The following is a 14,649-nucleotide window of genomic DNA, read 5'->3' as shown; positions in this document are numbered from 1 at the left end:
TTCAGCAGATTATTCATTCATTTACGTATTTGTCTGGCAGATACTTTTCTCCCAGATGACTTACGTTGTATCATTTCTCACTTGTAAAGAACTAAGGGGATCACTTGATTGCCCAGCAGTGGCTCTCTGGCAATAGGCTATTTGAATTCACAACCATCCAAGTACTAGCTCAGTCTTTACCACTGAACCATCACATTCCCATTTTTTACAGTGCAGTTGATTTTCTAATTATTATGCTTTAAGCTATATGAAAGCTTTAACAACTGCCACTGTACAACATTAGGAGACATCACAGAAGATGATTTAGATTAACCTTGTTTACATGCTTCTTTGGTGTGATCTCTCAGGGATTGAATTAGTGATCTGAAAATTGACAGCGAGCCACTGTTGGGTGATTGACTAAGGCTTTAGCACCTCTGTCTCAGTGGGCTACTTCCATACAATGCATTTCCATTTTGAAATAGTATGGCTCTCGTTTTTCCAGCAGCACTGTTTACATTCATCAGTACAGAGACAGCAACTTCAGGTTTTTCTAATTATTATTCCTACATGATACAAGGTATTTATATGACCTTCATATATATATATATATATATATATATATATATATATATATATATATATATATACATGTGTGTGTATTTTTTTTTTTTACCTTCATACTTGTGTATGTATGACAAAGTATACAGTTTGAAGCCTTTATTCAGCTTGCTAGAAGGGGCTTTACATCTTATATATATATATATATATATATATATATATATATATATATATATATATATATATATATATATATATATATATATATATGACAAATTTTTGGGACACCAATTGTAAAACGCCACCACTGAAGAGAAGTGGAGGAACCTGAAATGCAGGAGTAGTATTAAGAAGAATGTGGAAGTCTAAGCATCTGCCAAAGAATAAATGTATTGGATATATTTTGGGTATGAAAGGTAGTGGTGCTGAGACACTACTTTTAAGAAATGTAATGTATTCCTTTGCTCTTTCCCTCGTTCATACACACAACACCAACAACACCTGTCTGATTTACACTTTCAGGGAATTCCGTTGATTTTTTTCTCATCTTTTGCCAAAGTATCCCCTCCCAACCAAAAACACAGCAATCGGTCAGCGATGACAGGCTGTCAGAAGTGTTCTGGCAGGCCAGCCACCTGTGCGAACCAGATGTGGTCACTAAATCAGTACTCAGTACTGACAGATGTGGAACAGATAGAAGTCTTTAATTGTGCGTGTGTGTGTGTGTGTGTGTGTGTGTGTGTGTGTGTGTGTGTGTGCAGTGTATTGGCGAGTGTTTCCATATTAGAAATTGTGTCAGGAAAGGCACAATGTGCACTCATTCAGCCACCTGCTATTTCTTAAACCCAATTGATTTGACCCACACAGGTGGTCAGCCCACTATATCAGGCAGGAGAAAGAAGATTGTTAAGAGGGGACACATTCTGAGGCCAAGTGTCAACAAGGCCAGGAGGAGGCTGGCATTCCTGAGTGAAAGGGTTCTGTGTTGCTGTGACAGATGGACGCTTTACGTGGCGAGACAGGTCGACTGAAATGCAAAGCCTTGCCCTCTGTGGGCGATAAGACACTCGGCAAATATTTCCATTCAATGTGTGAACAGAGCTGGGAGGAAGACGAGAAAACGTGAAAAAAGAGCAGTCAGCAAAAACCTTCATTCCACCATGACTGCCCCCTAAAAGGGCACACACACTGAGTAAGACAGATTTCCTGGCAACCCTCCTACCGAGGCATCCAGACAGACGTATACGGACTCTCAGCTCACACAGCACCATACACACACACACACACACACATATATATATTTGTGTGTACAGTCTTAAGTGTGCTTATCATACTGCAAGATGCTAAAATAAACTTAAACATTGGGGTCTTTAAGAGCTTCCTGGTGTGAAGTATGTTTATGCTAACTGAAATGGGGTTTTCCCTCCAGGTCATAAAGTCATAAAGTGATCTGACCACCCTGTCCTACACACCAACTTTTAATCCTACTTATACAGTTTGTCCAGAGCGCCACCTTGCGGTCATTTTGAAATATGAAAATAAAAAACAACTAGTACTTCATTTCAAATTTGTAATATTTCAGTAGCAGAAAGGGATATATTCAAGCTTAAACTACAGTGCATTTCACCAAATTAACTCTTAAAACTATAATAGTACTATAATCATGAAATTATAAAAGCATCAAAACTAACTACAAGAAACAATTCATGAATGGTGTAGCCATCTGCTATGAGCTAAATGACCTGTTTTCAAAAAGAGTATAAGCAGTTAGATATATCTACACAAGTTATATTAATTTTACAGTAGTTATAGTTAGATGTTATTTAGATGTTATAGTTATATGTTTCTATACTCATTTTATATTATATTTTATATTAGAAGTTATATTCATTTGCATAACACTAGGGCTGGGCGGTATGACAAAAATATCATCACAATACTTGAGGACATTTTTACGATACAGGATAAGTATCACGATCAGAGGTGGGTAGTAACATGCTACATTTACTTCTTTACATTTCCTTGAGTAACATTTTTGAAAAAAAAAAAGTACTTAAGAGTAGGTTTAACTGGCCATACTTATACTCTTACTCCATTTCATTTTTACAGAAGAGACAGACTTTCAAGGAGAGGCGTGACTTACAGTTCTCCATGTAGTCTGACATTCAGGATTTTCCCCTTCATTAGAATCAGATCCGAAGTAACTAGTAACTTGCTACTTGAGTAGTCTTCTCATTAACATTATAACTTTAACTGTTACTTGAGTAATTACTTTTATAAGTAGTTTTACTTGTACTTGAGTACAATATTTGGCTACTCTACCTACCTCTAATCACGATATATAATTTAGTTAACAAACTGTCCGTAAAACAGCAGTAAAATAAACAAACCTTGTTAAACTGACTTTGATGTTACTCTTCATTAATATCAACAAAGATTAAGTTTAAAAAAAAACAAAAAAAAAAAAAAAACACATCTAATCAAAGGCATCCATTCGGTACCATTTCATTTGTAATTATTAAAAACATACAAAATACACCATCAGACCAAGAATATCTCAGAAGCGTATCACATATAATCATTTATCACAATATTATATCGATATAAAGCCCAGCCCTACATAACACTATAAATTTCAATATAGAAAGATTTACATAGAAGTACATATATAGAAAGTGAACTGGTTTTTATAGTCATATAATGAGAAAGGAATTTAACCGTGCCTTAGTTTAAGTAACGAGTCAGTATTCTCACTCCAGAGAGAATACCCTCATTAGTAGATCACTGATGCCAGTACAGCTAGGTATACTCATCCTGGTTGAACAGGCCATGCTCTGTGGTGAAATGTTAATGTCGATACTGAAGTTGGTCACTACGCCACATACACTCAGCATCCACTTTATTAGGAACACTTGTACACCTACCATTCTGTGTAAACTCTAGAGACTGTTGTGTGTGAAAATCCCAGGGGATCAGCAGTTCCTGAAATACTCAAACCAACAACCATGCCACGGATAAAGTCACAGAGATCACATTTCACCCCATTCTGATGTTGATGTACATATTAAGAGAAAGTCTTAACCTGTATCTGCATTATTGTATGCATTGTGCTGCTGCCACATGATTGGCTGATTGGATAACTGCATAAATAAGCAGGGTCACAGGTGCTCCTATTAAAATGGACGGTGAGTGTGCATAAGCAGGGAGATTTAAAAACCTTAAACCTAAGTATCTTTAAGTCAGAACATTTTTCATAACATTTGGACTCCAGCAGTTGTCAGTAAAGCATTTGATTCAATTATAAACGTTCTCTGTGATGCCCCAGGCTCTGACAGCGAGAGAAAAAATGAACCATCATGAACGATCACCATCCAACCAATCAGACCAAGGCGGCATCTTTACGTGCCTGTTAATCAGGTTACTTGATAAAATCAGAAAGTTCTACCTTTGCATCATCAGTCAGGTGTGCACGCCTAGGCAGTGATTGTGTATGCGTTTCTGGGGTTTGGTTTTGGAAAGAAAACTAAAGAACAAGGCTGTATTTATTTTAAAGTGAACAAATTATGCTATAAACTCCTCCTTTCAGAAAGCATACTCTGCTCTGATTGGTCAGATGTCCCAGTCTGTTGTGATTGGTCTACCACTGTCAGCAAGCAGCCAATGAAGACCAGAGGTGGGGTTTTTTGTTACAAACCTATGTAGGTTAGTACAGGAAGTAAGTCTGGAATTACTAACTCGTTTTAGCTGTTCAGAATCGGTTCCTTCTTTTGGGAGTCAGTAACTCCATTTGTTGTGCACTTTGATTTTTGAAACTTTGCAGACTTTTTACATTCACAAACAACTCTCTAACACACTACATGAAAGATAATATTTGAAAAACCATAATAGGTACACTTTAATTTTGAGTCAAAACAGCTTTGGGTCACTGGCCAAAATCCACAATCTATGCAAAAGATCATTTTATTTCTGGAATATGGCCTATAATCATAAAGAACTATATACATTGCTTAAGCAGAAAATGTTAAACACCAGTATCATGGAATTATCTGGGTAGATTGAACAATCCCTAAAAGTGTTGATACACACAAAAGAGCATCACACATCTTGGCGTCTGACCAATCCGATCTCGGCTATATGAGCAAATACACAGAACTCTGGGTAACAGGATCCCTTGCTTAAAAGCAGGGTCTGTGAATTGTGGTCTGTTCACCTCACACGTGAGACACACGGCATGTGAGGGATAGGTGTATGGAAGTGTTCCCACATGGACACATGGAAATGCTGTCTATCTCAGTCTGAGTCACTGTTGAAGTCGTCTGCACCCTCTGACTCTATATGTTTCTCCTCTGGATCACTTTCTTTATCCCAATCCTTCATGGATGAGCCCATCATGAAATCCTCCCTCAGGACACTCCACGCTGGCTTCTCCTCTTTCTGCTCTTCAGACTGCCAGGAAACACACAAGAGCATGGCTTAAGGCACAGAATACCTTGCACTCTCGATTTCATCACTGTCCAAAGAATTCCAAATGTCTGTCAGTAGAAAGTCAAGGTGACTGGACTGGTGTAATAATCTGTCACCACTATTATTATTCAGCACTTATTTCAGGTGCTTCGTCAATTCAGAGAACCATCACAACAGGTGATGAAACCTTAAATTTGCTGCATGAAGAAATGTCTTCATGTATCAAGTCCAGGCACCATGACTTCACATTTCAGCATCACCACAAGGCAAAAATGTGCAACCAATTATTTTACAGTAAAGACTGCCACCTTGTGGAGAACTTAAGTCACCATAAAGCAATCATGAGAGAATTGACTGCCCATGTCATGGGATGTTTTAATTGTCTCTTTCAAGAACTGGCTTTATGTTTTATTTTACAATTTAAAAGGTGTGACAGGAAATTTAAACATATTAATGTCCATTTTAATTTATTATTCACTCTTGGGTATTATCTTCCTTCACACTAGCCTGAATATGACTTCAGTATAAACGATTTAGCATCCAGCGAGCCTCAATATGTTTTTGAAAATGGTCCAAGTTCAGGCTCAAGCACAAACCTTATGGCTTGCAGAGGTGGCAGAAATGAAAACATAGTTAAGGATATAAGATAGTGGTCTCCACTAGATCTGATCTCAACTAAACCAGTCAGTCAAGAAAAGGCCCAAGCTTAGCAAGAGGTAGGTACGACCTCGCTACGACCTCAGATCCAGCAGATTTGCTAAATTAAACTTTGTATATAATTTTGACTCATGCTGATACACAGGCAAGTGAAATATTTTAAATGACAACAAATGGACGTACTTAATTTCCCCATTTACAAAGTTAATCTTTATAATAATTTTTTCGTCACAGGTAAAATACTAGCTGCTCCTGCTGAGCATGTGGTTGAAATGATCAAAGAAATGGACAAGGTATCAGAAGAGCCAATATAAATATAGGATGTGGCCTTTTGTGTTTGTGTGTGTAAACACAGGCCACTCAGCTTAGAAAGCACTCCATAATTGGAATATTTATTCTTAAGGAGCAATTACATTAACTTACATTACATCCATTTTTTCCTCCTCTGTTGCCAGGAAGTGCAAAATCATGACCTTTATGATACTTCTTTACACACTCAGCATCATTAACAATTCTTTCACTACTCTTAGAAGTTTGAGCCAACCAAGTGCACTTTTAAAGCTAAAGGTTATTTCACATAGTTCTCTTATGCTATTTAAGAGAAGTGTTATATACACTGGCCCAGACCGATCACCAGCAGTGACAAATCATTCTGCTCCAAGCACACTGAACCAAACGAACAGAAAAGTGTGTTTTTTTCTGGACCTCTGTGTGACATTAATTTAGGGTTGACAAAAGCACCGGTACTTCGGTACTAAAAGGAAAAAGTTGACAGTACCAGATTTTCATAAGTACCGGTACTGACGCGCTGTCTGACAGGCGGTCAGTCGGGAACTTTTCATGGGTGCACCGTGAAACAAGACGACATTTTAGGCAAAGCAGCAGTGCCGCCGGTCACCATGGCTGCGTCCAAAACCGCATACTTACCTACGATATAGTAGGCGAAATACATGTATTTGTCTCGGACGCTCGTTTTCCGCTTTCGGTGCTGTTACCGCTAAGTGAGTAAAAGCTGTGCCCCTAAAATTTATGTGCGGATGGATTAACCGTGCTTTCAGGAAGAACGCTGCCTAACCGCAGTATTTATACACGCAGTTTAAGCAGGTGAGTTTAAAATGATGGTAGCGGTTGCATTATGCATGTTGTAGCAAACCATCCTCGTTTTTGCTTACTTAATGGTTAGCATACGTGCGTGTAACGCTAATAGGGTCAGGAGTCCTTATGAACCATTTTATGCTTTAACTTTTATTGGGGTAAAATAAATGGGAGGACATGGGGTGTACTAATTTTACACACCAGAGGCTTTTTGATAAGCGATATATCTGAAATGTATGTGTTAGAGAATAATAGATGTATGGCTAGGAGTGTTTACGTCTTAAATATCAGTCAGAAAAGCTTTAATAATGAAATACTTGAAGTATACAGAAAGGCATTTTTAAAAATACATTTTATATTGATATTTAACTTTATTAATAAAATAGTGTTCTTTTAGCATGTTTTTGTGTTTTGCTTTGGTACCAAAATTGGTACAGAGTACCAGGGAATTTTACTGGTATTGGTACCGACTACTGAAATTTTTGTACCATGACAACCATTAAATCTAACCTGCATCAGTCCTCTCTTCATACAACATACAAAATATTAATTTTGACATATTAACCATACAGTAGGATCCCCGTATTCGTGGGGGATAGGTTACAAGCCCCACAGCGGATGTCTGAAACAGCGGATAGTAGCGAACACTATATACTGTACATACATATCATAAAGTTTCATTTATAAATTAGGCATAAGAAGACATCAACAATAACTAATGATATAAGTTATGTGAATGTTTTCTCTCTCTAATATATTTATTAAACTGTACTCACTCTTCTTTATTCTTTTTCAACACTGGACAAAGGGATGAATAATGTCCCAGGCGGGTCCGCATGAGATTTCATCACGTTACTCAGCATGGCACACAATTTAAATTCTAAATGTGTACTGTAGTTCTGGAATATTCTATTAAATTTTTCAGACCTTGGTAACTAAAACAGCAGATATGGGGGTTTTACTGTACACATTTTCATGATCTGTGGCATGAGTGAATCTTCGGCTTCAGAAGGCAACAATTAAATAAACAATTTTTAACATTGAATTTGAAGTTTTAACCAGCTTGAAGTTTCCTGTCTCCATCAAACTATAGCAAATATATCAAAATAAGGTGGTCCCATTCATAAACAGCTCCTAGGAGGAACTAAACGCTTACTTACCGCTGTTTTTGTGGTCTTCGCGGCTGCCATGTTATACCCGGCAGTTCCTCGCAATACATCGATGAAGTCTTTCTTTGATATTGAGGAAAGGACTTTCGCCTTCTTCCTCTCGGATCCCCCGACTTCCTGCATCTTTTCGTGCAAATTGTTCTGGTGTTGACGCACTGCATTAAACAACTGCACTACACCTCTGAGTGAGTAACAAAATAAATAAATAAATAATACGTGACAAGAATTTATGAAAGTAGAACTAATGAAATTCATCCTCTGATATCAGCGGGGTCTTAAAGTGCCAAGACAAATGACCCATGCATACATCCTTCAATACTTTGCTAAGCCAGATGGACAATAAATGATGAGATATTTCCAACACAACAAGCAGTAGCCTTATTAACAACTGCTGCATTAACCATATCATATCTGGCATCTACTAGCAACCTCAATAACTCATTAGGTAGACAAGACATTAGAATACAGCACTATGGGCACAATGAGCACAGCAAATTTCAAGAAATCGGACCATGACTTACCTGGTAGCAGTTCTCTGCAGACTCCTCTCTCTCTCTTTATCCCGCACTACATCTGGCTTCACCCGACACATCATCTCCCACGCTCTCTTTTTATCTGCCTGTCAGTCAGACATAACACACACTTTTTCATTTATTTGTCATCCAAGATGACAATCATAATGAGCAGTTATTGTTTGAAAATGAGCTGAAACAATGGACATAAATGACTCCGAAGCAGAACTAAGCAGCATGAAAGAAATCATGCACACACACACAGCTGTACCTGTTTCTTTTTCTCCTGTCTTTCTTTCCTCTCCTTGGCATTGAGCTTGTCATGCTGTTTGTTTTTTAGCAGGATGCAAGGTTTGTCCTCCGGTGTTTTCTTCCCCAGGATTTTGGCCATGGCATCTGCCCATCCGGCATTGGGATTCGTCTCAACCTCTCCATTCTGTTCTTTCTCATTCTCTTCCTGTTCTCCCTCACTCCTGCCATCAGCTGACTCCTCTTCCTCACCTGATCCTTCTTCATCGCCTCCATCAGCAGATTCCTCTTCACTTCTTTCCTCATTCTCGCTGTTCTCACTCATGTCATATTCCTCGGAGTCTTAACAGGACAGAACAAAAAGTTACATTTCCGGATGCACGCTAGGATAAACATAGGCGTTTGCATTAGGCCTTTCAAGTTGATAAAACAATAGCTATAGCATGTATAAAATTATATAAAAATAGATTGCTCGCCCCATAAGACGAAGAAGACAGAATTTATTTACAGTACGACCGTTTTAACGTTTCTATACAGATAATCTTTAAACAATATGCTACCTTGCTAGCGAGTGTCTACTGGTTCTCAGTTACAAAACCAGCTTTTAAAAAGTTCCTAATTCATTAAAACTTTAATGCGAACTAGAATAGTACAGCCAGCTAGACACTGTTTTAATACTCAAAACTATTGGTACAGGTCTGTTACTAAACTTAGCGGCTAGTAAAACTATAAGGACGCTTATTAACTACTATAATTAACACCGTATTTAAACAAAAATAGTTAATTCCTGTACTTAAATTATTCACATACAAAACCACTACAATATAAACGTAATAAAGTATTATTTATATTATTACCTAGTTCAATCTTCACATGTGGCTTTTCCACGGTGGCTGCCATCTCTCTGAACGCTCCTGTGTTACATGAAAAACACTCGGTAAAGAAAAGTGCGCCGCACAAAGGGTTCCGGGTTTCCGTGTCATACCGATGGAACACGGCATTGCTTTTCATTAGTGGCACGCAGAAAATGTGCCACACTGAAAAGCAAAGCCTTCTTACCAATGTTCTTAAGTCGCTTGATCTCTTTATTGAAGGAACTCCTATCCTGTTCTGTGAGCTGTATGTTTTGTAATATGAACACTTTATTATGTTTTAGTAGTAATTTTGAAAACCTTAATCATTCAACAAATCATTGCTGAAAGTATGCTGGAAATAAGCCAAATTATAAAGGGCCTTCCTTTATATAGACGGTATTTCCTCCTGAAAAATAATGGTTTCAGATCCTTCTCTGAACCAAGAATGGCTTAGGGTTGATCATTGGACAATGATCATGTTTCAGCGTGGGACAGTTCCTACACCCTGATTGACATTTATTTACATTTATGGCAGACACCCTTATCCAAAGTGACTTACATTTATCTTATTTACACAACTGAGCAATTGAGGGTTAAGGGCCTTGCCCAAGTGCCCAACAGGCTTGAACTCCTAGCCTTCTGATCAATAACCCAGAGCCTTTAACCACTAAGCCACCACTGCCCCACCGATAAAAGTGAAATGCAGTGCAACTGGGAATTACAGTCACTTCTGACATGAAGTCAGCGTGTATGGAAAGTTTTCTGCATGTCCTATTGTAAAGCAATACCGTTTGTGTATAATATTTCATGTTCTTTCAGTGCTATGATTGCTCATATATATATATATATAAAATGGGTAACATTACAGGCTAATTTAGCTTATGTCACATTTAGTACCTTTTGCTCTTGAAGGTTATTTGAATAAGGCACTCAAGAGTTCACAACAATGACTCAGGTTCGTAGGCTAAAATTAATAATAAATGTAAAGCACTTATTGCACTAGGTGAGCATGCTATAGGTATATAAAGTGACCATGGCAGGGTACAGAGCTCCCAATAATGTGTCAAATGCAAATACTAGGGTAGAAAAACAGGTAAAGGCACATTGGCTCATGTGTCGAGGAGTACACCTTCACTCATGCGTCAGAAAGAAGGCTGCTGCCTCAGCTTGAGCAGTCCTCTACGGGTGAGTCAGTCTTCACAGTTGGATGGAATCATTGGATCATAGTGTGATTTCCTGAACCACTATGGCACCATCTTGGAAGAGTAAGATTTTAAAAACTGCTTTTTTATATATCAAAGGTAAAAATAATAATAATAATAATAATTAAAAAACAGATTAATTTTTAATCTGGTAATCTCAGATGTGTGTGAAACTGTGGGTGGGTCTGTGGGATTTTTAAATGCACCAGCAAATACCAATTTGCTGATCCATTTCCAATGGGAACAGCTGGGGTGATACAACTCTATTTTAGCTGTGGATTATTGTACCTTTTATTACACCTTTCACCCTTCAGTGTTTAATTCTTTGCTATTCTCAATTTAAATTTAGGTCACATCTTTGGTTCTGTTTTTATTTTATTATTTTATTTTTATTTTTTTTTTATTTATTTTTTTTATATAAATAATCTGTTTTAATAGACCTCACCTCAGTGTAGTATCCCTGGGTGGAAATCATTAAATCTATTAATTGACGATTAACGTCCTCTAATAAACAATTACAATGAACATTGCTAAACAGAATTAATTAATCCTGAAGATATAAGAGGCACTTTTCCTAAATGTTTTTCATAACACACATTTAAACGGGTTTAATTCACACCCTGCATAGTTTAAATAATAATGGTAACCTAATGCCAGTTTCCTATTTCACAGTCATTTTGTAACTACTGCCTGCATGTGTGTGAACAAATACATCAGGTCCATGACAACAGGTTGAACAGGATAGTCAAATTCCTTTGAAACCCTTTACCTCAGACAGGTTTGTTTATATTAGAAACTAAAAACTAGCAAGTGACAGTTTCTCTGTGCAAAGACAAAGACATTTCCCATGACTAATGTATGTTTGTGTGACTTGTTACATTTATTAAAAAAAACAACAACAACAAAAAAAAACTTTATGTAGGTAGGAAAGAAGGTAGCCTGGAAGTTAGCAGATGAAGGAAGGGAGTTAGGCAAAAACAAAACATTAATGCCTATTAAAATAATAATAATAATAAAACCATAAAGCATGACAGGTTTCAAGCTGGTCCAGTGCTGGTTTAGCTGGTTAGTCAGTGTTGCTGTGGAGGTTAACAGAAAAAAACCTCCAAAAAAACAGACAAACAAAAAACCCACAGAAAGGTTTTGCTTAGGGGAAATTAGTGTTGGAGTTATAACACATATCATGCATCACAGTATATACTGTATTAAATATAATATACTATCCTATTTGACACTGTGGTTTCTTTTGTTATCAGATCACAAGAGTGCAGTAAGGGAAGGAGCTATTTACTTTGTGCTGGGAGCGGTTGGAGGATGTGCATTAGGAGCCACAGTGACTCCAGTACACCAGACCATGACTGAGATTATCTCAGGGTCACTATTGAAACCAGTCATGGATGGAGTGAGGACTGTGGGGCCACTGGGTTTGGGGACTTTACTGGGGGCAACTGCAATATCCACAACAATGGCCTCAGCTGCAGCAGGAGTGGCTGTGGCTGCTTTAGTTACTTTGCTGCTCATAACACAAAAGAAAAACAAGTTGACGAGTGGATTTGTGTGGATTACAACCGGGGTAGCTGCAGCCCTTGCCACAACATCCTGTGGAGCAGCACTTGGGTTTATTATAGAGAAACACATCATGAGTTCTGGGGTTGTTGCACTACTCTGGGCTCTAGGGATATTCACTTTGCTGAAAGCATTCATTCATACTGTTGTACAGCTGGCATTCAGAGAACGGCAATGCTGTAGCATATTTGCCACTCAGACTGAGCAGCAATGCTCCGAGAGACTGGACATTTTGGAGGCTGAGCAGAGAGAGAAAGTCACTGTAGAGATTGAACAGATGATGATAGCTTTTGAGACAGAAAAAAGTGTTAATGGAGAGAATGCGCAGGATTTCAGAGCTGCCTGGGAGGCCCAGCAACAGAACAGAGATGAAAAGGAGAAACAGCGAAGGAAAGCAAGAGAGATGACATTGGAGAAAAGGAGCATTCAGGAGCGTCTGACCAATGTTGTAGTAAAATATTTGGAGTTACTGACTTTCTCCAGCGTGCCAATGACAGTGACTGCCACTGTAACTGCTGGCTTTGGAATCTTTGGATTCGGTGACTACAGATTTGTTTTTGTTGTCCTATTAGCCCTAGTCCTCTGCATGGCCTTCATGTTAATGAGGTTGATGCATTTGAAATTCTGGATGTTCACAGCTTGTGTAGGAATGTTTGCCACATTCGCCATTGCTGTTCTCACAGTGCATGCAGGACAGGAAGTACTGGAGATGTCTGTAAGAATGCGGAAGGCTGGACAGTTGCTAAGTAAGGAGAACATTGCTGCCAGGATGGACCACAAATCTTCATTAGAAGCCATAGCATCAGGGTTTTTTGCATCCAAAATGTTCCAGATTGCTTTAGGTGCCATGGTTGGAGGTCTATTGGATCAGAAAGTGTTGGATAAAGTTATAGTGGGGGCATCTGTTACAACAATAGCACTTCTCTCTATAGTTGAAGCCTCGTCAATAGCTCTTGGGATTGGTGGTGTGACAGGGGCATTGCTGGGGGCACTAGGGGCAGCTGGGGTGTCTATGGGGGCAGCTGCAGCTTTAGCACTTCAGTGCTCCTCATGGGTAGGAACCATAAGCACCACAGCTGGGATGCTATCTGGAGCTTTAGCCATTGGAAACTGGGAAATCACTAACATTGGACTGCAGATGCTTGTGGCCTACATGTTTGCTATTATAAATCCTTACTGAATGATTTCTGTTGTTAGGACTGAGGATTTTAACCATAGCCTAATGAATGGCATTTAAAAATATACATAATTCAACTGCTGCTCAGCACGATGCTGTTCCAGTGCAATTCTGAATTGATGCAAAACATAAAAAAAATCCCCCCAGTAGCGTAATTTCAAATTCAGCCACCAAAAGACCAGCTTTCAGTAATCTGTGTTCAAAGATGTAGTTTTTACCACTTTACTGTTTCACGTGTGTGCTAAACAGAGACACAATGTTTAACCAGCAGAATCATTTTATTAAATACATCTATAAACAATTTTAATTGTATGGACTAAATATTTTTTAAATACCTTTTTTATTGTCAGTTGACATGAGTTGTCACACAGGGAGACCCAGAAGAAGTTAGAGACAATGAGGAGAAGGAGAGAATATGAACCAAGGGTCACGTTGTGTGCCATTAGTTGGACATATAGAGGTATAGATACTCAACAACTGACAACAAAACAATTTTCTGTTATTTTTCCTTTTTTTAAGTTCTTAATTGCAGCATGTTTCTGTATCTTTTAACTGTACAACCCATTTATATACAGATGTGTCCAACACCTTTTGTTGGACACGTATAAATACATCAAACAAGATGTTTTTGAACTTATTTTTAATTATCCCAGAATTCATACAATCCTCTGTTACTACAGTAACCCATTATGTGCTAGTTAGATAAATTACTAGCCTCAGCCATTAATTAGCTTTTGTCCTGCATGTTAACCAGAGACTATTGTGTGTTTGCCTTCCCTGTCGAAAGTGCAAATTTGTAAGTTTTGTCTAAATGTGCCAAAACACCACAGGTCGCTTCAGGTGGTTGAACCATTACAATCATTACATGTCACAAGCTGGCCAGTGTTTGCTATCGAAAAATAAAATGTTGTTTTAGAACAATATGCACCAAGTACAAAATGCAAATATTTAAATAAAGTAATTTTACTTGGTTGCTATATTTAAGTATTATTTTGGTGTATGCATGTTTTACTTGAGTAATATTAACATTGAATACTTGTATTCTTACTTAATTTCATTTCCCCCCAAAAACCCCAACCTCCCTTGTGTTTTACTCCTTGTGTTTTTATTTAGATCTTCAAAATGTACTCATTATGAAAAAAATATATAAATTTAATCTTGTCC

At 37.9% G+C, this 14,649-nt stretch overlaps 2 protein-coding genes across 3 annotated transcripts; one reads left to right on the top strand and one right to left on the bottom strand.

The window, feature by feature from the left end:
• Positions 1-4,400: 4,400 nt before the first annotated feature.
• rrp15 (ribosomal RNA processing 15 homolog) lies at positions 4,401-9,634 on the bottom strand. Its single transcript, XM_053633078.1, has 5 exons — positions 9,544-9,634; positions 8,709-9,028; positions 8,447-8,544; positions 7,917-8,106; positions 4,401-4,986 (listed from the first exon to the last, which is right to left on the bottom strand). The coding sequence occupies exons 1-5, from the start codon at positions 9,584-9,586 to the stop codon at positions 4,831-4,833; spliced, it is 807 nt and encodes a 268-aa protein (XP_053489053.1). The 5' UTR covers positions 9,587-9,634; the 3' UTR covers positions 4,401-4,830.
• An 878-nt stretch (positions 9,635-10,512) lies between these two features.
• LOC128613940 (uncharacterized) lies at positions 10,513-14,212 on the top strand. 2 transcript variants are annotated; one of them, XM_053635256.1, is made up of 2 exons: positions 10,513-10,805; positions 11,999-14,212. In XM_053635256.1, the coding sequence occupies exons 1-2, from the start codon at positions 10,787-10,789 to the stop codon at positions 13,486-13,488; spliced, it is 1,509 nt and encodes a 502-aa protein (XP_053491231.1). In that variant the 5' UTR covers positions 10,513-10,786; the 3' UTR covers positions 13,489-14,212. The 2 variants fall into 2 exon arrangements, with proteins under 2 accessions (XP_053491231.1, XP_053491149.1); XM_053635174.1 differs by having other exon boundaries at positions 10,513-10,841.
• Positions 14,213-14,649: the final 437 nt, after the last annotated feature.

The sequence above is a fragment of the Ictalurus furcatus genome, chromosome 1 (assembly GCF_023375685.1).
Source record: "Ictalurus furcatus strain D&B chromosome 1, Billie_1.0, whole genome shotgun sequence".
In the NCBI taxonomy this organism is placed as follows: Eukaryota; Metazoa; Chordata; class Actinopteri; order Siluriformes; family Ictaluridae; genus Ictalurus; species Ictalurus furcatus.
Note: the sequence above shows the minus strand (reverse complement) of the source record. Positions and strands in the feature narration are given on the sequence as shown.